The 25,803-nt window shown below is 49.8% G+C and overlaps 1 protein-coding gene across 1 annotated transcript in view; it reads left to right on the top strand.

Moving 5' to 3' along the window:
- BEAN1 (brain expressed associated with NEDD4 1) overlaps window positions 1-25,386 on the top strand; it is a 31,534-nt gene extending 6,148 nt beyond the window's left edge. Inside the window, exons 4-6 of the mRNA XM_023726777.1 lie at window positions 21,647-21,904; window positions 24,126-24,276; window positions 25,056-25,386. Coding sequence (XP_023582545.1) covers window positions 21,647-21,904; window positions 24,126-24,276; window positions 25,056-25,386 — 740 coding nt within the window. The remainder of the gene's footprint in view (window positions 1-21,646; window positions 21,905-24,125; window positions 24,277-25,055) is intronic.
- The last annotated feature ends 417 nt before the right edge of the window (window positions 25,387-25,803 follow it).

Genomic DNA, 25,803 nt, shown 5'->3' with positions numbered 1-25,803 from the left:
TCACCCAGCATGTCCCTGCCCAGAGGCCTTTGCGCTTGGTGTCTCCTCTGCCTGGAACGCTCCTCTCAGGTGTTTGTCCAGCTCGCCCCCTTGTTCAGGTGTTTGCTTACACATCGCCTCCTCACTAAGGCCATCCAAACCCAGAAAGACCAAACCCATTGTGGCTGAGTTGATTCTGACTCATAACAACCCTATAGACAGAATAGAACTGCCCCGTAGGATTTCTGAGGCTGTAATCTTTACGGAAGCAGACTGCCACATCTTTCTCCCGCGGAGCGGCTGGTGGATTCAAACAGCCAACCTTTTGGTTAGCAGCTGAGCACTTTAACCACTGTGCCACCAGGGCTGCTATATCCCCGTCCACAGCCCCTGCATCTCAGTGTGCAAACTTCACCTAAACACACTGCCTTATTCCTGCCTTTTGTTGTGGTTAGTTGCCATGGAGTCCATTCTGACTCATGGTGACCCCATCTGTTCCGAGGAGAACTGTGCTCCATAGGGTTTTCAAGGCTGGGACCTTTCAAAAGCAGATCACCAGGCCTGTCTTCCGAGGTTCCTCTGGGTGGGTTCGAACTGTCAACCTTTCAGCTAGTTACTGAGCACTTAACCGTTGTGCCACCCAGGGACTCCATTCCTTCCCTTACTGCTACCTAATACACTGTACCATTTACATATGTATCTCCCATCTAACAGTAAAGCTCCAGGAGGACAGGGACTGAGAACGTTTTGCTCACTGCTCTGTCCCAGCACCCAAACCTGGTACGCAGGGACCTTTAGTAAATGCTTGCTGAGCAGCAATGCGGCCTCTCCTCTCTCCTCCGCCCGTCACAACTGCCTTAATGTAGACCTCATCCTCTCCCACCACAGCCTCCTCACTGCTTCCTGCCCCCCACCGCACACCTGGCTCACCTTCCACACAGACACCCAGGAGACCTTCCAGAAAAGGAAAAGCCTTACGATGTCCCTGCCCTCGTACAGCCTTCCGAAGTGCACTCTGGGGACAGGGACCTCACTACCTCACTGGGGACTGGATCTCCCCAGAACACAAGCATGCCCCTTCATGCTTCTGGGTCTCAGTGTTGTCATCTGTAAAATAGGGATTCATTTTGAGGATCCAGTGAGATGCCAGCACGAGATGGGCGTGGTGTTGAGCAGGCACTCCTTCGACATGGGCATCAGGTTACCCCTTCCACAAGGCTAGCCCACTCCTGAGCCCCGCCCCTGTCTGTGCCACCGGCGAGGCTGGACCCTCTGCTGGGCATCCGTCTGCGCTGTCGTGAGTCTGTATGCTGGGTCTCCCCTCGCACTGCTGCGTCATCAGGCTTCCCCTACCCCAAACCCCACCCCAACCACAGACTCATCACCCAGGTCTGTGTCACAGTGGGGCCCAGAGTGGAGGGACGTCGGGGGAGCAGGAGTGACATGGACTTGCCACCCACCATTCAGCCACTTCAAAGCATGGAGTGTCGTCCGCCACCTTAGAGTTCCCCAATCCAGTCGGAGATGAGTCATCACAGGAGCGAGCCTCAGAAGCTGGGCTCAGAGAGAAGCCGGCAGGGGGAGACATAGCCTCTCAGGGCGTGGCCCCCCATCCCTAGAAGTCCCTGCTCAGGGGCTCCTCTCCCCAACAAACCAGTCCCAGCTCATCTGTGCCAGACTCATCCAGTGTGTATCTTACAGCAGCTGAGGTCACACGTGGAGAAACTGAGACCCAGGATGGGCACTGGCTCTTTTGGACACCAGCATCGAGCTCCTTTGTCTTCATGACGCTAACAAAGCCCCACCCCAGCGAGGGTCTCATGCCGCCAGGAAGTGATTTTCCCATGGGTCCTCATGCTGCTATCATGTAGTGGGAAGGGGAGGAGGAAACAGACACCAAGCTTGAAAATCCAGGTGCAGGTTTAGGATCCCCAAAGCCCTCCTTGTGCTTTCCAAGGGTTTTATTTACTACATTGGTGGTGCTTTGTAAATATTTGAATAAATGAATGCACATCAGGGACGCTGGGAGGATATAGTGGGAGGGTGTGGGAAAAGTGCCAGTTGGGTTGCCAATGCAAGGAATGGTAAAAAAAAAAAAGCCCATTGTCATCAAGTCATTTCTGACTCATGGCGACCCCATGCGTGACAGAGTAGAACTGCTCCATAGGGTTTTCTTGGCTGTAATCTTCACAGAATCAGATCACCAGGGCTTTCTTCCATGGCACTGCTGGGTAAGTTCAAACTGCCAACCTTTAGGTTAGTAGGCGTCGAGTGCAGTTTGCCCCACCGGGGGACCTGCAGGGTATGGTACCCCTGGTTAACATCAACATCGTTGTCACCAAGGGTGATAGGATGTTTGGGGAGCATGGCATCCTTTGTCTCAGGAAGCTGAACATCATTAAAAAGCAGCCTAAACACAGAAGCCATGCATTAGAATAAGGCCGAGGTTGGCTTATTCTACACTTTTCACATTCTTTTGAATTGTCCCCTCCCGTACCCAGCCCTGAGTAAGTATGCAGAGGCCACACTAGCCCTCCTGCTGTCAAGGAGCTAATAGCCTAGAACGGTTTAGGACCAGAGCTGTCTTGGAAAGATGTCCATGGGCTGTGGAAGCATAGCCAGAGTGACTGTTATGTCTCCAGTAGTCAAGGAGGACTTCACTAAAGGGGTTTCTTGAGCTGGGTGTTGACAGCTAAATAGTATTTTGCCAGGTGGAGAGGGAAGGAATGGAATGTCAGAGAGAGGGAACAGCCTGGCAGTGTGAAAGGCCTAGGGTGTCCAAAAAGCAGGGAGGTGTTTGGAATAGCCAGAGCACCAGGGGTAGCAGATCTCCATGGGGTGATCCTGGCAGTAACCAAGGGGCTCTGGGGATGGCAGAGTCCCTCCCTGCACAGCTCTCCCTCTATCTCATCTCTGTGACCTTAAGCAGGTTATCTCCCTGAGCCTCAGTTTTGTTATCTGCAAAATGGAGATGATGTTACCCACCTCAGGGGAGCTGTTGCAGTAATGTTGGTAATGGCTACTTGGTACACACAGGTGTTTGATGGATGTGAGCCACACCTGAAAGCCCAAGTGCCCAGAAGGCGTCCACATGCGGAAATGTCTGCCTGACAGATGGCCAGATCAGCTGGCCCCTCTCCAGTCTCCTTACACATTGTCCACCAAATACCAAAACTGACCATGGAAAATCCTATGTAATGCAAGAGTTCATGATGCCCCCGGCCCAGGAGTCCCATCTCCCACCTCCCCACCTCCTGCAAGGCCTCACCCTTCTTCCCAGAGAGAGTCACTAGGCCCAGTAGGAGGAGAGAGGGGTCAGGGGGGCTTCTGGGGCCAAGAGGGTGGTCAGCAACCCCCTACAGCTTGAAGTGCCACCAGGGTCAGCCCTATAGGAAGTGTACATTCAGCATGCATTTATTAAGCACCTACGTTATACCAGTTCACTAGAAAGGTGGACAGGGCCCCTGGGTGTGGAGGTTATTGTAAGAAGCTGGGACATATTCCTGAGGGCACTGGGGAGCTACAGAGGGGTGTTCAGCCAGAGAGTGACGTGATCCATTTTGCCTTTAAGGAAGACCTCCCTGGAAGCAGCGTGAGAGGTGACTTGTCAGCCTTCATCCCCACGAGGACATGGTACACACGGACACACCCACGACGTGACCGTAGACTCATGCACACACATGTATTTTTAGGTGACCCCATGCGACAGAGAGAGAACTGTCCCATAGGGTTTTCTAGGCTGTAATCTTTACGGGAGCAGATTGCCAGGTCTTTTTCCTGCGGAGCCGCTGGTGGGTTCAAACCACCAACCTTTCGGTTAGCAGCCAAGCGCTTAATCATTGTGCTACCAGGGCTCCTTTGCATATGTCGTTTTAGAAAGCATAGATCTCAGGCCTGAGATTCTTCTCGAATTTTCTGGTGTGAAATCACAGTTCCCCAATCAACCTGCCACTCTGAGGAGACTTCCACACCAGGCCGGGGAGATCACATCCTACCCACACTTGCGCAGGAGAGAGCTCTCAGGCTGGTTTCTATGGGGACTGGGAGGGAGTGTCAGGCCAGCCCAGGGTTCACACCAGGGAAGGCTGAGCAATGTCAGGAGGGGCCTGGAAGTAGCCACCTGGAGAGTCTGGATCCCAGTCCAGGGATTTCCGGTCTGCGGCAGTGATATTCCCTTCCTTTCTCCCATCCCCTCGGAGAGCAGAGCAGAATGAGCATCTACACCCACCTGACACCTCATGCTGGGTGCTGTAGGTACATACCCCTCATCCTTGAAGCTTTACCCGTGAGGACGCTGAGGTTCAGAGAGGGGAAGTGCTTTGCCCAAAGTCACACAGCCAGGAAGTGGCAAAGTTGATTTTAGCAATCAGGGTGTCAGATTTCTGAGCACTCTCTTTAGAGTGCTTTTAGAGTGCTTATCTTTAGATAAGTTTTTGAATCATTTATTAAATGGAAAATAAATTGTTAATCATTTGCAGTTTCTTTGACCAGTGGACTCTGTCAGAACATGGGACTCATGGGAGAAAAAATACGTATAGTAAAAGGGGTCCCTGGGGGAGACAAGGATGGGACCCTCTAGACCTGCTTTAACACAAAAGTTCCATCCACAATGACACCATCTCCAGGATCAGGGAAGCTGACCGCCTGGTGGGACCTGAAGGAGCCAGGTTCTTTTCCCGTGGGCTTGTGACCACCCTCTTTCCTCTCCAGGAGTCCATTCAGCAACCCCTAAAGGTGCAGTTCTGCAAGCTAAGTGAGCACAGTCCCTAGGAAGTAGGACCTGTATCTCCCTCCTGCTCCCCGAGCCTTGTGTCGCTTGGGGACTCATGGGGAGGAACTGAACCAGTTCAGATCTTTAGCAGCATGGAAGGTGGGTTACTTTTTGGAAACTGTTTTATCCATTGCAAATGGGTGGGCCATCCTCATTTGTACAGGGGAAGGAGAGTGATGGGGCATGGTTGGCCAGGGAGAGGTGAAGGGGGTGCAGGCAGAGTCTGGGGCAGGTGGCTAGGGGACCCCTTGTTAGAATAGGCCTGATGCTTCCTTACTCGGCACCCGCCGTGGTGTCACGTGCAACCAGAGACAGCCCGGAGGAGGTGCAAGCCTCCATAGTACCAGCTGACAGGTGGTTGTCCACACCCCTGCCCCATGCCAATTTAGAAGGGCAACCAGAAAAGTCCCCAGAAGGAAAAGCCTAAAAGCTTCCCAAGCAAGACCCCACCCCTAGCTGTCAGAGCTCACGAGACCCCCCCCAAGAGAGTAAACTGGTAACATCACCGCAGCGCAGCAGGGAGGAGGGTACAACCCCACTTCAGGCACAAGTCAGCCCAGCCTCCACAGCACCGGACACAGTGTCATCCGCACACCTGGGTCAATCAGAATCGTCCACTCGTCTCTCCAGACTCCAAAACCTAACCCAGACCCATTGCTCTCAAATTGACTAATGGCGACCCCGTGTGTTGTTGCAGAGTAGAACTGCACTCCGTAGAGTTTTCAAGGCTGTGACCGTTCAGACGCAGATTGCCAGGCCTGTCTTCCCCTGCCAACCTTTTCGTTAGTAGTTGAGCACTTAACCATTTGTGCTACCCGGGGAGTCCATCTTAATCAGCTTCACAGGCACCTCCCAGGCACTGTCCACGCACAGCGTCCTCTTCCCCTCCCCAGCTCACCTTCCAGGCATTTTGGCCCATCTTTGCCCCCCAGAGACAGCTCCAGCAGGCTTCGTTACTGCCTCCCTCCTTCAACCATTTGCTGATGAGAAGACTGAGGAGGCGGTAGGGACTGGGGAGGGGGAGGCGGGGAACCCCTTGACCCAGGGAAGCCCCAAGGTCCTTGATCAAGTGGCTGCAAGAGGGTAGTCAGTTCTGCCACTCAGTACCAGGTCTGTGAACCATTTTCCAGCTTTCGGTGGGCCTGCCCCAGGCGCTCAAGGAGAAGAAGCAGCACTGGCCTGGATCCTCGGGAAGGCCAGGATGGGGAGCCTTCCCCACCTGGCTGGGCAGGACCGCCACGGATTCCACCAGGACCCAGGCTCCAAGAACAGATGCTTCACAGTGTCGCCGTCAGCCAGCAGATGGCAGCTCCCTGGGAGATGGGGGTGCCCTTCCTCACTCTGGCCTCTGGGGACAGATCCAAGGAAGGAGGGACTTTGGGGCCCCAGGGGAGACTGAGCCTGTAGCAGAGCAGGAAGAGGGAGGAGGAAAGATGTGTGTTGCATCTGTTGATCCACAGAGAAGCCAGTCAGGGCTTGTCCTGCTGCGCTCACAGTGGCTGCCAGAAGGCTGACAGGAATCGCTGCCTGGCAGAGGCTCAGAATGAGCTTGGGTCTCCCTCAGAGTCCATGTGATATGGTAGTTACCAGAAGGGAGATAGGGAGCCATGCAGGTGTCTGGAGCAACAGAGTTCCAGGCAGAGGGATTCTGAAGTGGGTGCAGGCTTGGCTTGTTCCAGCAACAGCAGGAAGGCCAGGGTGGCTGGAGAGGAGGAGAAGAAAAGCAGGAGGGGTGGCAGGAGTCAAGTGACATTGGGCCATGGAGTCCATGGTAGGACTTCGGCTTCTACTCAAGGAGATGGCGGGTCATTGGAGAGTTTTGAGCTGAGAAGGGACCTGATCACCTGGCTGTGGCAGAAGAGGCTGTAGGAGGAGGGGGGAAGGCGAGGAGGCCAGTTAGGAGGCTAGGACAGTGGTCCAGGCAAGTGATGGTGGTGCGTTGGGTGAGGGGGTCAGTGGTGGAGGTGGTGAGATAGGGTGAGATTTGAAGGTGAAGTTGTCAGGATTTGCAGATTAGTTGGATGTGGGTGGATGAGAAGAAGAGGAGTTAGAGATAACAAGGTTTGGAGACTGAGGACGCGGCCGGACTGAACCACCACTTACTGAGATGGGGAAGATTGTGGGCAGGCTTGGTTTGGACATGTTCGTCTGAGATGCCCTGTGGATGTCCGAAAGTAACTACAGGGCAGACAGTTGGATGGATCTATGCGACTGGAATTCAGGGGAGAGCCTGAAGCTGGGAATGTGAATTTGGAACTGTCAGCATACAGTTGCTGTTCAGTCCTTGGAGCTGGATAAGATCACCAGGAAGTGTGTGTGCGAAAGGGGAGAGTCTAAGGACTCAGCCTTGGGTTGGTGGAGGGCAAAATGGTTTCTGTTTCTAGAAGTCCTGCTGAAGAAGGTGTGATCCCAGGACCGTTACCCACAGCATCCCAAAGCCAAGTGCATGGGGGAGGCTATTTTCCTACAAATAGGAATATGTAAGGACACCACCATTTTCCTGCCAAGAACTATTCCGCATTAGCTACCCTGAAACTCAGGCCCACCTGGAACTGTGCCCAGGATGATTTGGAAAGATGGTTGTCCTCCTGACGTCATCGCTGACCGTGCAGACCTTGTTGGATACATTAGTGCAAAAGTCTTCTCGCTCTCTGTGGGTTACCTTTTGACTGTTATAATGGGGCCTTTGAATTAATAGGCACTCTTAATTTTTGTATATAAAGTATTCATTTTTTTTACATATCATTTGTTTTATGCATATTTAACCTAAAATTTTATAGAAAATAAAATAATACAGAACATAATATGGAGTACCCTCTTGGACTTCTTAGGAGCAGAGGGTTTTATAGCTGCAGTTCAAAGAATTAAATTTTAGAAATGGTGAAAGTCAAAGTAGGCACATTTTAAGTCAAATAGCAGCCTTGGTAAAGGGTTTTAGTCTGTTACGGAAATTTCAGGTGTGGAGTTAAATGAAATTTAAAGGCTTGCTCATGAAATAAATTTAAACCTTTTCAAAATCTTCCCATAAACAGATAAGGCATTTCCAGTACTTTAAAATATCGACAGGGATCCCAGTGGTGTAATTTGGACGATTATAGTACATGTAGCTGCTGTGCATACACAGTATGTCCTCAACACTGTGAACAGTGAGGATCCACGTTGTCCTTGCAACGGAGTGGGGTGATCAGTTACACCTGTGCAATGCCAGTAGCCTGGCCTATCTACCAAGCATGAAATCCAATTATGTAAAACAACATGACTATCAAATTTCCAGACAGTATGTAATTTCTAACTGAATTTGTATATTCAGAAACCTGTAGTGTGTCCTTTAAGTTCTTTTAAAATGCAAAGTATATTGGGCGTTAAATAAAAACACTGAACTAAAGACTATAACCGTAGTGGTGGCTGAAGCTCAGTTATCTGGTTTAACAAAAAAATGATTCAAAAAAAATCTATCATTGCAACATCAGTCTTAGCACATCCAGTGTTTCTTCTGCAGTAGGATTTTTGTTTTTAGCGTGCAAGAATGAAAGGCCCAGCTGTACACAAGTGCCTTATTAAAAGAGCAGTGGGATGGCAAAAGATCCCTGGGTGGCACACACGGTTTGACTGCTAACCTAAAGGTTGGCAGTTTGAACCCACCCAAGAAAACCAAAAGGGAAGAACATGCTCGGAAGAAAAATCCAAGCTTCAAATTGCAATATTGAAGGATTCTACAGGGAAAATATTAAATGACGCAGGAAGCATCAAAAGAAGATGGAAGGAATACACAGAGTCACTATACCAAAAAGAATTAGTCAACATTCAGAAATTGGTAGCATCTGATCAGGAACCAATGGTACTAAAGGAAGAGGCCCAACCTGTACGGAAGGCGTTGGCGGAAAAAAAGGCTCCAGGAACTGATGGAATACCAATTGGGATGTTTCAGCAACCAGATGCAGCACTGGAAGTGCTCAGTGGAAGTGCTCACTCGTTTATGGCAAGAAATCTGGAAGACAGCTACCTGGCCAACCGACTGGAAGAGATCCGTATTTGTGCCTATTCCAAAGAAAGGTGATCTAATCGAATGCAGAAATTATCGAACAATGTCATTCATATCACATACAAGTAAAATTTTGCTGAAGATCATTCAAAAGCGGTTGCAGCAGTGCATTGACAGGAAACTGCCAGAAATTCAAGCCAGATTCAGAAGAGGACATAAAACGAGGGATATCACTGCTGACATCAAATGGATCCTGGCTGAAAGCAGAGAATACCGGAAAAATGTTTACCTGTGTTTTATTGACTATGCTAAGGCATTCGACTGTGTGGATCATAAGAAATTATGGATAACATTTCAAAGAAAGGGAATTCCAGAACACTTACTTGTGCTCATGAGGAACCTGTACATAGACCAAGAGGCAGTCATTTGAACAGAACAAGGGGATACTGCATGGTTTAAAGTCAGAAAAGGTGTGCATCAGGGTTGTATCCTTTCACTGTACTTATTCAGTCTATATGCTGAGCAGATAATCGGAGAAGCTGGACTATATGAAGAAGAATGGGGCATCAGGATTGGAGGAAGACTCATTAATAACCTGCGTTATACAGATGACATAACCTTGCTTGCTGAAAGTGAAGAGGACTTGAAGCACTTACTGATGAAGATCAAAGACCACAGCCTTTAGTATGGATTACACCTCATCATAAAGAAAACAAAAATCCTCACAACTGGACCAATAAGCAACATCATGATAAATGGAGAAAATATTGAAGTTGTCAAGGATTTCATTTTACTTGGATCCACGATCAATGCCCATGGAAGCAGCAGTCAAGAAAAATTAAATGGTGCATTGCATTGGGCAAATCTGCTGCAAAAGACCTCTTTAAAGTGTTAAAAAGCAAAGATGTCACCTTGAATACTAAGGTGCGCCTGACCCAAGCCATGATGTTTTCAATCTCTTCATATGCGTGCAAAAGCTGGACAATGAATAAGGAAGACCAAAGAAGAATTAACGTCTTTGAACTGTGGTGTTGGCAAAGAATATTGAATATCCCATGGACTGCCAGAAAACGAACAAGTCTGTGTTGGAAGAAGTACAGCCAGAATGCTCCTTAGAAGCAAGGTGGTGAGACTTCATCTCACGTACTTTGGACGTGTTATCCGGAGGGACTAGTCCCCAGAGAAGGACATGATGTTTGGTAAAGTAGAGGGTCAGCGAAAAAGAGGAAGCCCCTCAACAAGATGGATTGACACAGTGGCTGCAACAGTGGGCTCAAGCATAACAGCAATTATGAGGATGGTACAGGACCAGGCAGTGTTTTGTTCTGTTGTACATAGGGTCGCTATGAGTTGGAACCAACTCGACGGCACCTAACAGCAACAACAATGGTACCTTAGAAGAAAGGCCTGGCGACTGCTTCCATAAAGATTGTTGTTATTAGTTGCCATTGAATCAATCCCAACTCATGGTGACCCCATGTATGCAGATTAGAACTGTGCTCCATAGGATTTTCAAGGCTATGACCTTTCAGAAGCAGATTGCCAGGCTGTCTTCTGAGGCACCTCTGGGTGGGTTTGAACCCCAAACTTTTCGGCTAGTAGTCAAGCACTTAACCCTTTGTACCACCCAGGGACTTCCAAAAGAACCCTATGGAGCAGTTCTACTCTCTAACACATGGGTACACCATGAGTCAGAACTGGGCACCGGCTTTGGTTTTTGGGAAGGCAAAGTTGATGAGATGCTGGTCCAGGAGAACAAAAGTGCACACGGCATTTTCCCCGTTGTTTAATATTCACTTTGATTTGCTAGTTAGTTTGTACAAATATATATACATATATATACTATAAAAATTGAATAAAGATTTGTTTCTAAGTTGAATTCAGTAACTAAGAATTATATGCTTCAACTGCAAAACTCATTGCAGGATCGGAAGTACTAAAGTGGCACTAATATTGAAACATAGGTAATCAGAGGTACCAAAGGCACTGATAATATGAGTCATCATCAAAGACAGTCTGGGTAAATATCACCCATTTCCTGTCAGCAGCTGCTAAAACTTGCAGATTTTGAACTGAAGAGGAGTCCCGTGGGGCTTTGCACTTATTACTTATGTGAAGAAAGGCTCTCTTAGTTCCCTTAGGTCCCGTCACTGAACACGAGTCCTGGGTTTCAAAATCAGTTTTCCTGTATCATCACAAGACATATGATATTCTGTTAATATTGTTTCACACTGAACTGCTATAATTGATGGTGCAAAGACTCTCTTGTGTATCCAGCAAAGAACAAACCTATTAAAGTGAAACAGCTAATCATGAAAAATGAATGTTTCCGTAATGATGTGAAAAGGACCCTTTTTGTGTCTCAGAATCTATTCACTAGTTCCAGGCCCCAGTTGGTACAGACAGGCACCACCATGAGACGTATTCTCCAGACTAGAAGGTCATTCAGGAGCATCGGTAAGGTGGGAACTAGGGCAATCTTAGGGGAGGGATGAGATTTGAGGATTAGTTAGGACTAAATCAGCTGAACTTGATAAATGATTGTATGTATGGAGAAAGGGGGAAGATGGGAAAGGGCCTCCCAGATTTCTGGGTTGGGTTCAACCTGTGTAAAGAATTTGCTCTGGTGCTCACAAAGCTAGAGAGTAGCCTGATCTATGGGCATCGAGGCCTGTGTAGACACAAGTATAGAGGTGCAGGGGGTGTGCATCCTGTTTCCCTTTTTTGCCCTGGCTGTAGGGAAGCTCCTGACACATTTTACCATTAATCACAGCAGCAATGTCAATCCCCATGGTTGTCATATTTCTTCCTTCATTTTTCCTCAATTCTCATTCACCCTTTCAATTCAGATTCTATTCTGCTTGTTGTAAATGCCTTCTTATAAGCCCCTCATTTTGTCTGTGGAAAGATAGGGTGTAATAAGTGTGTGTCAGGCAATCAAATAACAAGCAGCAAGCATGTACCAAATGGCTGGTCTGAGGGTGCAACTTAATGTGGCTTCAGCCCAATTTATTTTTGAGAATCCTGCCAAGGTCTGAGGCAGGATGAGAAGCCCTGGGCAATTAAAATTGGAGCTACTAGGAGGATGTCCCACAGGACCAGCCACACCCAGTCCCTGCTCTCAGGGAGCCTAGTGAGGAGTGAATCTCTCCTAAAGCGGAGATTGTAGCACAGCCCAGGGCACCCAGAGAGTGGAAAGGGCATGCACTTACCACTTAGGCCTTGGTGCAAGCCTCAGCCCTTGCACTGACCAGCTGTGCAACCCTGAGCAGGCTACTTCACCTCTCTGAGCCCCAGTTTCCTCATCTGTTATACACAAGGTCACCCTGAGTCTGAGACAGCTGGAAGTCAGCTAACAACAAGGTGGGGCTCAAGAATTTGCATTTCTAACAAGTTCCCAGGCAGCGCTGCTGGTGTGTAGATGGCACTTTGAGAACGGATGTCTGAGGGGATGGGGAAATTTATTTCAGAAGGGATAAAAGATGAATGCTCTAACTGGCGGTCGGTCTCTTTGGTGGGGACAGTGGGCAAAGGGCTCCCGCCCTCTGGAAATCCTCCAGGCCGAGTGGAGCTAGGGTGGTCCTGAATTTAGCCTGTGATGGGCCCAGAGAGCCTCCACACGGATTCCTGGGATGTTGTTGTTATTGTTGTTGCTATTATTATTAAGGGAGGCAGGGGCCAGCCAGAGAGCAACAAGCCAGATGCTCTGAGCTGTTGAATTTTTTGGCAAAAGCAAACATTCTGAGACTGGGCTAGCTGGAGGGCCCACTGCGCTAACCCACATGGTCCTTGACCTTGAGTTTCTCAGCTTCTTCCCAAGTTCAGACATCTCTGGGCAAAAGGCATCCATCCATTTTCTTTCACCTCCTGAGCCTTGTCATGAATTAAACAGCTTTAAACTTTCCTTAGAAGCCAGGATGGTGAGACTTCGGCTTGCTTACTTTGTACACGCCATGAGGAAAGACCAGTCACTAGAGAAGGACATCATGTTTGGTAAAGCAGAGGGTCAGCAGAAATGAGGGAAACTCTCAATGAGATGGATTGACACAATAGCTGCAGCAATAGGCTCAAACATATAAAAGACCATGGAGATGAAGCAGGACATGCCAACGTTTCGTTCTGTTACACATAAGGTCGCCATGAGTCGGAGCTGACTTGACAGCAACTAAGAACAACAAATACCATTGATTGCTGAGAGGATTTAGGGTAATTCAGCTTCTGCTGTCCCCTGACCCTGTGTCACTGGGCTCAGGTCAGCATCCAGGGAGGGGTGGCTGGAGTAGGGACAGTTGGCAGGTCATCAGCCTCCATCCCTCACGGGACTTCCCCATGAGCCCATGGTATTGAAGGAGCTGAGTTGCCTCTCTGCTGCTGTAAAATCTTTACTGTGCAGAGCAATGGGTAGATGACATTTCCTTCATACAGCCCTCCATAATATTATCTCATTCCCCTGGTGGGACAGCTGATGATCATTTGCAGCATTCATGGATTTAACAGTTTATATTTCAATTATTCATGAACTTCCTGGTAAGTCCACATTGTAGTAAATGGTCAGTTTATGAGCCGTGATTGTGCAAACTATGGTGTGCTAGCTAATCCCAAGCTGATGTGTGGGCCAAGCCAGCCCCCGAGCATCTGCTCTCAACACAACTCTACTGCTTCCTACTCATCCGGCAAACACAGGGACTCTGCTGGTGTGACCAAAACCGGGGTCCTTGGTGGAAAATGACCCAAAAGCCAACTGTAGGCTGGTGAAGGAAGAGAAGAGAAAGTGAAGAGGGTGGGACCAGTGATGGTTCTAGGAAGGAAATGAGAGGTTGGCATGAGTTCAAGTGGAATGCCTAGTTCTGCCATGGCTTGGTTCTGTGATGTCAGCCAGTTCACCATGTCTTCTACAAAAACGGGAAAGTGATTTGTAAAACAGTTCAGTGCGTTTTCCAGCCAATGTATAAATGGTTCATCAAGCTAGAGAAAAAAACCTTAGTGAATGATGACAAGGCAGTAAACTTTTGGAATTTGGATATTCAGAGGAACGTGTGAGTTAATTTTAGTGAATTTATTTAAGTGGCAGGATGTATTTCAATAGCAGAATAAATTACTTTCATCTTATATTTATAGAATCATTAAGGGCCTGTGGGTGGTCACTTATATTTTTCCAGTTATGTTTTAATGCAGTTGTTTAAAAACTTCTTGGCAGTGGAGCATGCTCCTACTAACTCTTATGTGGAAGCCTGATAACGTTAAGTGGATGGAAGGAGAGCTGCTTTGTATGAAGGAGGAGCAGGGAGCTCCATGATGCACCAGCCAACCCCTCTCACCCCAGAGTACCTGTGTAGAACCTCTTGCCTTCCAGTCTGAGAGATTTACTTTAGTCTTATTCATATCCATGTTCCTGGTGTTTAGCATGTGGCCAGGCATCGAATAAGCATGAGCATTAGTAAGTGGATGGATGAATGTGTGGGTGAGTGGATGGAAGGATTGACGGATGGATGGATGGATGGACGGATGGATGGATGGATGGATGAGTGGATGTTTGGGTTGTTGTTGTTGTTCTTAGGTTCTGTTGAGTCAGTTCCGAATCATAGCTACCCCATGTACAACAGAATGAAACACTTCCTGCTCCTGCACCATCCTCACAATCATTGCTATGCTTGAGCTCATTGTTGCAGCCACTGTGTCAGTCCATCTCGTTGAGGATCTTCCTCTTTTTCAGTGGCCCTCTACTTTACCAAGCATGATGTCCTTCTCCAGGGACTGGTCCCTCCTGATAACATGTCCAAAGCACGTGAGATGAAATCTCGTCATCCTCCCTTCTATGGAGCATTCTGGTTGTCCTTCTTCCAAGACAGATTTGTCCATCCTTCTGACAGTCCATGGTATATTCAGTTTCTTCGCCAGCACCATAATTCAGATGCATCAGTTCTTCTTTGGTCTTCCTTATTCATTGTCAAGCTTTTGCATGCATATGAGGCAACTGAATATACTATGGCTTGGGTCAGGTGTACCTTAGTCCTCAAAGTGACATCTTTGCTCTTTTAACACTTTAGAGGTTTTTTGCAGCAGATTTTCCCAGTGCAATACGTCGTTTGATTTCTTGACTGCTGCTTCCAATGGTGTTGATTTTAGATCCAAGTAAAATGAAATCCTTGACAACTTCATTTTCACCGTTTATGATGATGTTGTTTATTGGTCCAGTTGTGAGGATTTTTGTTTAATGTTGAGGTGTAATCCATACTGAAGGTACATGCATGGATGGATGGATGGATGGATGGATGGATGGATGGGTGGGTGGGTGGCTGGGTGGCTGGGTGGGAGGGTGGATGAGTGGACGGTTAGTTGGGTGAGTGAATTGATGGAGGATTAATGAATGTGTGGATGACTCCACATTCCATCCTTCATTTCCACTGTAGTCTGCCCCACTCCTATTGCCACAAACAACCAAGTTGCATGTAAGAGGTCTCAGGACCTTGACATGACATTAGCGGACTTTTTGTGGAGATGCATCCCCACTGTAAAAAGAATTCTGAACACCAGGCAGCCTTTTCCTCACCCTCATGGTCCCAACACTTAGCTGCCATCAAGGTGAAATCTCACAGCCTCACCCCAGGAGCACCTGCCCCTTTCCTGAGCTCTGCCAGGACCCCACCCCTCTGTGTTCCTGCCCGTGCTCCTCCCTCCCTCCCCTGCCCTTGTTCTGCTGGTTTGTCCTTTTAGGCCCAGCCCTACTGTGTCCCCCTCTCTGTGGATGTCCCTGAACGGCCCCTAGCCCTCTGACATCCCTCCATCACAGTCCCCTGTGGCTAGAGGGTGAATGTCAGCAAATAAGCTGAGAGATCACCCAAAAAAAAGCAGGGGAAGAGACTTAGAAGTGCCTAAGCCAGTGAGTGAGCCCCATCCTGCCATGCCCCCAGCCCCAGCCCTTCTCCACATCACTGGGAGGCTAGGATCAGCCAGTGGTGAGCAGAGGGAAGATGGTGCCTGAACCATGTCCCACGCAGCATGGGACTCCAGTGACTGCACGGCCTCACCCTGTCAGTTTCAGCAGTGTAGGACAAAGTGCACTACCAAGGCCAGACTAGCCCGGGAAGCAGGCCTGTGACAAATGTCTTCAACATTTTGTGTGACAGGAGCCATCAGTCAGATCTGAGTCCCTGGTCCCCTTCTACAGAGGTCTAAAGATGTTGACTCAATACCTTCAACATCTGTGTCCCCCTACCCACCCCCCAACCAGTGCTGCTCAGGCAGCTTCCTGCTTCGAAGGGCACCTCCCTGTCCCCCTCCAGGAGGTCTCAGTCCATATGGAACCAGAGTGGTTGAGAGTGCAGCTCAGAGATTGTAAAGAGAAGGCTGGATTTAAGTTCTGGCTCAGCCACTTTGACTAGCTCTGAGCCTCAGTTTCTTCACCTGTAAAATGGAGAGACAATACCTACTTCTCAGGGTTTCTGTGAAGATTAAATGAAATAATTATGCCTGTAAAAGGTTTAGAGCCTGGCTAAGGCATAATAAAAGGAGCCCTGGTGGTGCAGTGGTTAAGCGCTTGGCTGTTAACCAAAAGTTCACCAGCTGCTCCGTGTGAGAAAGATGAGGCTGTCTGCTTCTGTAAAGATATATACAACCTCAGAAACCTCATGAGGCAGTTCTGCTCTGTCCTATAGGGTCTCTGTGAGTCGGTATCAACGCGATGGCAACAGGTTTGGGGTTTTTTGGAATGCAGAATAGGAGTGCCGGGTGGTTAAAACCGCTACTGTGTTTGGCTCCTAACCAAAAGGTTGAATGTTCAAATCCATCCAGAGGCACCTTGGAAGAAAGACCTGGCAGTCTACTTCCGAAAAATCAGTCATTGAAAACCTTACGGAGCACAGTTCTACTCTGACACACATGGGGTCGCCATGAGTCAGAGGCGACTCAAGGCAACCAGTTACTAGTTAATGCATAGCAAGTACTGAATCAGTGAGAGCCACCTTAGTATCTTCCTCTCTCTCCAGAGAAGTCACCCAAGGGCCCCTTCCCCACAATCTCCCACAACATCTCTAGATAGAATATATAGAGAATAGGGATCCCCTCCCACCTTCACTCCCAGCCCTGGATTGTTTGTTTCCCCCATATACGTGGGTGGCTGTCATGGCTGTCTTTTCTGAGACACTCAAGCTCTCTTCTCGGGAATCTTGGTGTCTTAGCAATGTTCAGCTGTTGATATGCCTTCCTCCTGAGTAAGCTCCAGGTCCTGGCCTGCTCTGACTGCATATAAAGTGGCCTAGAAGAAGCAAACCATCGTTTTATAAAGAGGAGCATCTTTTACTTCAGCGAGATCCCAACTATATGAGCTCCCAGCCCACAGTGCTTGGTAGTCACAGAATAGCATCTTGGCTAAGAGCACAGGGTTTCAGCTTCCCGTAAACCCAGGTTCCTCTGTATGGGGCTGTGTGACCTTGGGCAAGTTACTCAACCTCTCTGAGGCTCATTTTCCCCACTTGTTCATTGGGATCCCATCACAGGCCATCATAAGTGTTGTTAGCTGCTGTTGAGTTGGCTCCAGCTCATGGTGACCCGGCGTACAAAAGAACAAAACAGTGCCCGGTCCTGCACCGTCTTTACAGTCCTTGGTATGATCAAGTCCATTGTTGCAGCCACTGTGTATTCTGAGTACCTTCCAACCTCGAGGGTGCTCATCTTCCAGCACTATATCAGACAATATTCTCTTGTGATCCATAGGGTTTTCGTTGGCTAATTTTAGGAGGTAGATCACCAGGCCTTTCTTGCTGGTCTGTCTTAGTCTGGAAGCTCTGCTGAAATCTGCTCACCATGACTGAAATACCAGTGGCATAGCTTCCAGCATCACAGCAATATGCAAACCACTACAGTAGGACAAGCCGACAGACGCAGATGAGCTAATATAGTGCATAAGAGGTACCCAGCATGGAGGGGGGACACACAGTAAGGGGTCAGGAGATGGTGGCTACTCATGCTGGCATATTGGGGGAAAGACAACATCTCAGGGAAGAGCCTGTATTTTGAGGTGCATTTCCACTTGATCATGAGCACCTTTGTAGAAATTGCTTGGGAAGAAGCTCCAGGGCAGAGGCAAAGCTTGCTTCATCCTCTGTCCTTGCCGCAGCTGGTGCTGGGGCACAGGGAGGCAGAGGGGTGGGGAGGCGGGCTGTCATCAGGTTATTTCTCTGAAGTCATATTTATCTTGTTGATAAAATGGGCCCTGGGTTTGGAAATTGGAAGAGTTTCCCTCATCATTTAAAACATTGCCTTCCTCTGCCGGCCGTGGTGACTGGGAGATTAATTTCCCAGCCGGCCATGCAGGCGGGTGCCTGCGCCAACTGGTTCCACCTGCAGGCGTGCGGGTGAGGCCATCCCCGCTCCAGGCTGGCAGTGAGCCTGAAGGGAGGGTTGTCTTCAAGGTGACCCTGCGGAGCTGGCCCCTCTGCAGCAGGCTCTACGGTGTGGGCACACTCATACACTTCCAACCACAGACTGTCATTCTGGGCACGTGCAGCCCTGCCCACGGCCAGCTCTGGTGGCATGTCTGCCTTGGATCTTGAGGTGGACCAGGCCACTGCAGTAGCTGGGGTCTGAACAGGCTAGCCCAGAGCCCCACTGTTCCACGGTAGTGTGGACCCTACACACTCTACTCTCCCTAAGGAGGGCTGGCATCCCTGACACTCCCAAGTCCTGCGCTTGGCTTTGCAGGTGAGAGGCTGCATAGTAGGGAGGGAGAGGGAGACTTTGGTTGATCAATGGCTGGCCTGCACTTTATTAGAGAGAATATGGTAGCAGAGTAGCTGCTAGCTTAGCTCCACTCCAAGCCATAGTTCCTGGTAATTGGCCACTGGTCACACTAGATGAGTGATGAGCAGCAGCTTCATCTCATGGCAAGCTCTAGACAGCTGTAGTCACTGTGTGAAGGGCTGTGTTGAAAAGGATGCTGAGGCTGCTTTCTGGGCCAAACAGGAAGGAGGACCATGATTGATCAGTAATGGCTGTCATTGGCATAGGCTTGGGAAGTGGTGGCAGGCATGCTATATATTCACCAGGGAAGGACTAGATCTCTCCGAAGTTGAGGTCAGACCAGATAAATAATTTAAACTGATCCCTTTTGCCTGAGAGGAAGAGATGAAAGGGAGCCTCTCTTTACCACCTTTTATCTGTGAGTCTTGAAGAAAAATGGAAAGCTTTAGCTTAGCATAACTGACAGCCCAAGGAATAAAAATGAGATGCCGGCACTTCATCCAAACCTCAGAGAGTCACAGCCAGTCAGAAAGCAGAGAAGAAACCGAATTCTAGCTTCATGGGGTGACAGTCAGAGATCCAACTAAGGCCTATGCAGTTCACTCAGTCATTAAATATTTTTGGGCACCTACTGTGTGCCTGGCACTGGGCTAGGTGCTGCAGAGTCAAACAGTTAACAAGTAAGGACAGACAGGATATGTGTCCTCAAGGAGCTCACAATCTAGTGGGAGGTTACCAGAGAAACCAAACACGTTGCCACTGAGTCAATTCCAACTCATAGCGACCCTATAGGATAGAGTAGAACTATTCCATAGTGTTTCCAAGGCTGTAAATCTTTTATGGAAGCAGACTGCTACATCTTTCTTCCGCGGAGTGCCTGGTGGGGTTGAACTGCCGACCTTTTGGTTAGCAGCGGAGCACTTAACCACTGCACCACCAGGGCTCCTTAGTGGGAGCTTAAGGAGTCCAAAAACCTAATAACAAGTAAACAAATAAATGATCAGTATATTCACAGATTTTGATAAGTACTGTGAAGGAAGTACATGGGATGATGATATGACATATAACGGGGTGGGGGCAACCAGGGGCGGCATCTCTGAGGAGGTGACATTTAACAATTTAATGGATGAAAAAGAGGTAGCCGTGCTTGTGTGCATGAAAAAGAGAGAGAGGAGAGAACGAGCAAGCATCTTTTCATGTGGTTTTTGGCCGTTTGTCTCTCCTTTGGAGAAATGTGTATTCAGGTGCTTTGCCCATTTTTAATCGGGTTATTTTTCTTTTTATTATTGAGTTATAAAAGTCTTTATATATTCTAGATAAAGTCCCTTAGGAGATACATGATTCACAAAAATTTTCTCCCATTCTTTGTCTTTTCATCTCCTCAGCGGTGTCCTTTGAAGTACAAACGTTTTAATTTGGATGCTGTCCGGTCTGTCCATTTTTCCTTCCGTTGTTTGTGTTTTGGGTGTCAAATCTAAGAAACCGCTGCCTAATCCAAGGTCGTACAGTTTACACCTATGTCTTCTTCTAAGAGTTTTATAATTTTGGTAGTTTGTGTCTTTCTAGGAATTTGTCCATTTCTTCTAAGTTATCTAATTTATTGGCATACAATTGTTCGTAGTATTCCTTTGTACTCCTTTTTATTTCTGTAAGGTCAGAATAAATAATGTCTTGTCTTTCATTAAAATAAATTTCCTTTTTAAAAAAAGTCCCCTAACAGAGTGGTGACAGATAGTGGTGATGGCTGCACATGACACATGTAATTAATATCACAGAATTGTACACGTAAAAATGGTTGAAATGGCAAATGTTTTGTTATATATCGTTTACCACAATTTTTAAAGGTCCCCTTTTTCATTTCTGGTTCTAGTCGGTTGCGTCTTCTTTTTTTTCTTGGTCAGTCTAGTTAAAAGTTTGTCAATTTTGCTGATCTTTTTGAAAAACCAGCTTTTGGTTTCATGGATTTTTCTCTATTGCTGCCTCAGTCTATGCATCTGTAAAAGGGGAACATGACATCCCTGCCCAGCTGAATTGGAGAATTAAGTAGCTCCAAGGCCCTCGCTAATGAGGTGCGGTGGCTCTCCCTGAGCGAGGCAGCAGGTGCTCCTGGCTGCACCTAGCTGATCTCTGACCCTCCCCCGGAAAGCCCAGCCCACAGCACCGCATCATCTTATCCTGTAGGATGACAAAGTAACCAAGGATCCCAGGAGGTTCCTTCCTTAGGGCTCTCAGGGGCCCAGCTGTTACTCCTTCAGGAGGCTCTTGTACCCTCCCCATGCTCTAGCCCCTGGTGGCCCAACAGTTAAGTGCTCAGCTGCTAATGGAAAGGTTGGCAGTTTGAACCCACCCAGTGGCTCCACGGGAGAAAGACCTGGAGATCTGCTCCCATAAAGATTACAGCCTAGAAAACCCTATGGAGCAGTTCTGCTCTGTCACATGAGGTCGCTATGAGTCAGAATCAGCTCAACAGCACCCAACAACAACATGCTCCTGCCACCCATACTCCTCCCTGGAAATCTCCCACACTTCATTGCCTTTGCTCTCCCCGTCTAGAGTGCCTCCCCCTCCCTTCACTGAGCTCTCACCCTCCAAGATCCTCTCAGTTTTGCCTCCTCTGGGAAGTCTTCCCTGATCTCACCCAACCCTTCAACATGTCTATGTCCGTGGCCGCCATAGCCCTCCCGAGGCAGGAGGCCAGGAGAGTTGGTCCTCACACTCTATCCCCCTGTGTATCTCCTGCCCCTTCCCAAGACCTTGGTAAAGTCATGTTGGCCTTGCAATGTCATATCTTGGTGAAGTACAGTCTTTGTCTGGCACTAAGTCTTGGGCTTAAGCCTCAGCTCTGCCACTAATTTGCTGTGTGACCTTGGGCAAGTCCATTGCCCTCTCTGAGCTTCCCTTTCCCTATCTGTGAGTCAGTTGAGCTTCTGGGGATAAAGGCTTCACAGGAGAGGAGCAGAGGTCAGCCCTAGCTACCAGAGGCTCCTGTAGGCAGTGGGATGAGTTGGGCTCCCCTCCTCCCAGGCAAGAAGAGCCAGGATAGAGTCCATGGATCTGACCACAGGCTAGCCTCCACTTACTTAGTGATAAGTAACTCTCAGGGCAGAAGGAGTTGAGGAAGAAGGTGTGTGGCACAGCCTGGGCCCCAGCTCAGTGCCCTTGCTCTCTGTCCACAGCAGCTCGATACAACCGCACGAACTACTTCTACTCCACATTCTCAGAGAACTTGGAGCACAGCCATCTGCTCGTGTCCCCTGTGCTGGTGGCAAGTGCAGTCATAGGGGTGGTCATCATCCTCTCCTGCATCACCATCATCGTTGGCAGCATCCGCAAGGACAGGCAGGCCCGGGTCCAGCAGCACCGCCACCACCGCCGACACCACCACCGTCACCACCACCGGCGCTATCGACCCCCAGAGTTGGAGCACAGCTACGGTGAGCTGCTGCCTGGATGCAAGTTCTCCTCCTCCTCTCCCAAGGCCTGCCAAGGGGCAGTAACCTTGGATTTGGGTTAAACAATGAACCAAGGCATTGCTTAATTTTGGTAAAGAGGAGGATAGGGAGATTTCACCTTCCATGAAGTGGAAAGGGGGACTCCTGGAGTCCTGGACCATGTGGGTCTGTGCTGGTATGGAAATCAGGAGAGGAGAAAGGATAAAAAGAAATCTGAGTAGATCAAAGGGGGCAAGGAGGGGTCTTCCCAGCTGTTCCTCAGGAGCTCTGCCCAGCTGTTATCTGGGACTGACCTTGGTCATCTCAGGATTGGGGCTGAGGTAGGTGTAGGGTACCTCAGTTCCCCCCAATACTCAGCCTCTGAAGGCCCAAGGAAAAGCAGCCCATGGAGAGAGAGTGGACAGCAGTTTAGTTCAGTCCTGTCGGCTCTCAGCCTGCCTGCCAGAGCCACCCACACAGACCCAGGAAACAGCCTTAGTGTTACCCAGGGATAACCGGTGGGACAGCCCCAACCTCCTGTGCTGCAGGTAGGACCCTCCCCAGAGCCCAAGGACCCTTTGCTGGCAACACTGGCAGGGCCAGGACCCTGGCACCAGAGCCCAGAGGCCCTGGCTCAACTTTTGGCCTCAGCCTGCTATTTTGTGCTTTCATCTTCCTTGAGTTTCTCCTTGAAGTTCTTTCAAAAATTCTCATCTTTCAGCTGGTGCCCTGGAGGGAAACAAATCTCATTTCACTTCCTTTTTTACAGCATATGCTTTTGGGTTCATTATTCCTAGTAGAAAAGCAATATGTGTTAATTGTGGGAAAACCTTAAAAATACAGAAAATATAAAGAAAGAAATAGGGGTCATGATCCTGTCATCCAGACAGAGCCACTGTTAACGTGTTTGGACTATTTTCTTCTCCAGGTTTTCTCCATGTCCATAGATAAACCTAGGATTATACCTAAGGTACATTTTTGTATCCACACTTTCCCACTCACGGTGGTTTCATGAGTGGGAAAAGGAGATTAGGGGATTGGAAAGAGCAGTCACTGGGGTTATATAGACAATGCATGAATTCCAACTCCACACTGATTCAGGTATGTGACCTTGAGCCTCAGCTTCCTCATCTGTAGAATGGGAGTGGCAACCATGGTACCGACTTCAAAGAGAGGTCATGAGCCCCACTCCTGATGTCAAGCCCCACCTCTGATGTTGAGTCCTGCCCCGTGTGGGGAGGAGCCACCTGGGTGCCCATTGCGGGTGGGGAGACCTTCTGTATCAAACATCTTTGCAGCTCACACTGTTCCCCACCCACGACCAGACATGTTAGGAACAGGGAGGTAGAGGCTTAAAGGGTGAGGAGCCAGGACATCCGGCTGCCCCCTGGTCCTCCCTACTGCTAACTTGCTGTGTGGCCTCTGGCAAGCCACTGGACGTCTCTGAACCTCAGCTCTCCAATGGGAAGTTTGTGCTTCATCAGCAAGTCCTACTAGGTCTAAGAAAATAAGATTCTGAGATCAAATGCTGGACAGAGCTGCCTGTGTTTCATAGCTGCAGGACTTTTCAGAGCCTTTGATGTGCTAATCTGTGGTAAAAAACCTCGGGGAAGAATTTGGTATGTGGAGTGGACGACCAAATTTATTTCACCACAGAAGCCCTTATTTTCCTTGGGATGCCTAAAGGGAATGGTGGGGGAGGGGGAGACCTGACCAGCACCTTCTGCGGCCCCCATTCCCCACTACCCTCCTCACAATTTTTCATGCCCCAGCTTGAAGCTTCCTGTCCACATGGCACTCTTTTTTTAATCTCCTTCCTTGGCTCTAGCTGCTCCACCTGGCTTGTCCCTCTTCTGATGGCCAATTCCTAGATAATATTCAGCTCTGGCAGCTCTTCCTCCAGGAAGCCCTCCTCACCTCCAGGCTCTGCTCCTACAGCCCCATTGCTTCCTCTGTCAAAGCTCACGATACACCACCTGGTACCGGGATGTCCCCAGGGTCATCTCCCTGCCACCCTGGGAGCCCCGCCAGAGCAGGGGCAGCTCTGTCTCCTCTCTGCGGCCCAAGTCCAGCATGGCATTGGCCCTCACCTTCTAGGGCTGTGGCTTGGCGAGGGGGTAATGGTCAGGTGGGGAGATCAGAGCCTTGGTAGCCTCAGCTAGACCCCTGAGGATCCTTCCTGGGTGCTGGCCTGAGGCCCAGGCTGATGGGCCGTTCCCTGCAGTGTCCGAGGGGCACACATACAGCCACTCGAGCCACAGGATGCGCTATGCCTGCAGCCTCGACGAGGACTGGCCCCCACCCTTGGACCTCAGCTCTGATGGGGACATGGATGCCACGGTTCTCCAAGAGCTGTACCCAGATTCTCCACCAGGGTAAGGAGGCCACGTGGGGGAGGACGGCATGGGGGGCCGGGGGGCAAAGACCCCCACCGTGGGAAATAGCACCACCTCCTCAAATGGTATAAATGCAGGAAACATCTTGGGCATAGCCACCTCCTCATCCCTCTCAGCCCAACAGGTCCCTGTGATACCAGGCGTGTCCTTTTGGGGAGTTCTTCTCTGGGGCCCTTGGGGTCCTCTCCTGCCGGTTAGTACTTCAAAAGGGAAAGGTTGGGGCCTCCATCACTTCCCCACCAGGAGATCCCTCAGCCCCTGGACAAATAGCCACTTGCCCCCATCATCCTTTATCCTCTATACCCTGCCCTCTGGGCCCTGGGGCAGTGGATGCCTCCCTGCCCTGTGTCTGTGAGTTCAGGGATCTGGGGACTATTTCCTGAGCCTAGAAGGGCCGCTTTGGGGTAACTTGAGCCTAAGGTAGCTCTCCACTGGCACCCACCCACCAACTCACTTATAGACCTTAGCCCAGCGCTGGCCTGGCAGAAGCTCCATAAAGGGCACTGACTACTACTGTGTTAAGGAATCTGAGGCCCAGGAATGTCAGGGCTTCCCTGAGTTCCCAAAGGCCATTGGAAGCTGAGCTGGGGCAGAACCCAGGTCTCAGTAGTTCCATTGGAGCCAGTGTGGACAAGGCCCTCCCTGGGGACCAGGGCAGCTTCTTACCGCAGATAGGCCCTAGCCCTTGGGAAGACACCCCCAAAAGCCCCCTAAGGCCCAGGCTCCACAGGGCCCTGAGGGAGCCTCTTCTCTTTTAGCTACGAGGAGTGTGTGGGGCCAGGGGCCACTCAGCTGTACATCCCTACGGATGCACCACCGCCCTACTCGCTGACCGACTCCTGCCCAGCGCTGGACGGCCCCCTCGACAGAGGCAGTGGCCATAGCCCTGGCCAACACCAGCAGGTGCAGAGGACCTGGCACCAGAGTGGCCTCTGCACCATCTCCACGGACACCCTGCCCCCTTACGAGGCTGTGTGTGGGGCCAGCCCGCCGTCGGGCCTGCTGCCACTGCTAGGACCAGGACCAGGACCCAAGAGCTCAGCCGCCCCAACCCGGGCCCCAGCCTCCGGCCCACAGAGGACTGTGTGAGCAACCCCGGCAGCCAGGTCCTGCCAGTGCACCCTTCAGGCACACACAGGCACGCACACAAGACACCCCATGCACACACATGTACGTGATTTAGACACATGATATACACGTACAAACATGTACACAGACATAGCCAGACATGCCTCGCATGTGTGTAGACACGTACACACCCACAAGCCCACCGCACCCACACAAAACTCACCTGTGAAGGTTTTGTTAAAAAAATGGCGTTCCCAGCCGCAATCTCCTCCTCCCCAGCCTGTTGGCTGTGCCTCTCTAGGCAGCGCTTGGGGTGCAGGAGAGGTGACAAGGGAGTGGGGCTTTCTCCCATCCCCCTGGCTGCTCGGACCCTCTCCCTGCGCCTTTCTGCTCCTGTCCTCGCCCGGCAGGCCATGCCCAAACTCTGGCTCTGCCTCC

This window comes from Trichechus manatus, unplaced genomic scaffold, assembly GCF_000243295.1.
Source record: "Trichechus manatus latirostris isolate Lorelei unplaced genomic scaffold, TriManLat1.0 scaffold00014, whole genome shotgun sequence".
Classification (NCBI taxonomy): domain Eukaryota; kingdom Metazoa; phylum Chordata; class Mammalia; order Sirenia; family Trichechidae; genus Trichechus; species Trichechus manatus.
This window is presented reverse-complemented; position numbering and strand designations above follow the sequence as displayed.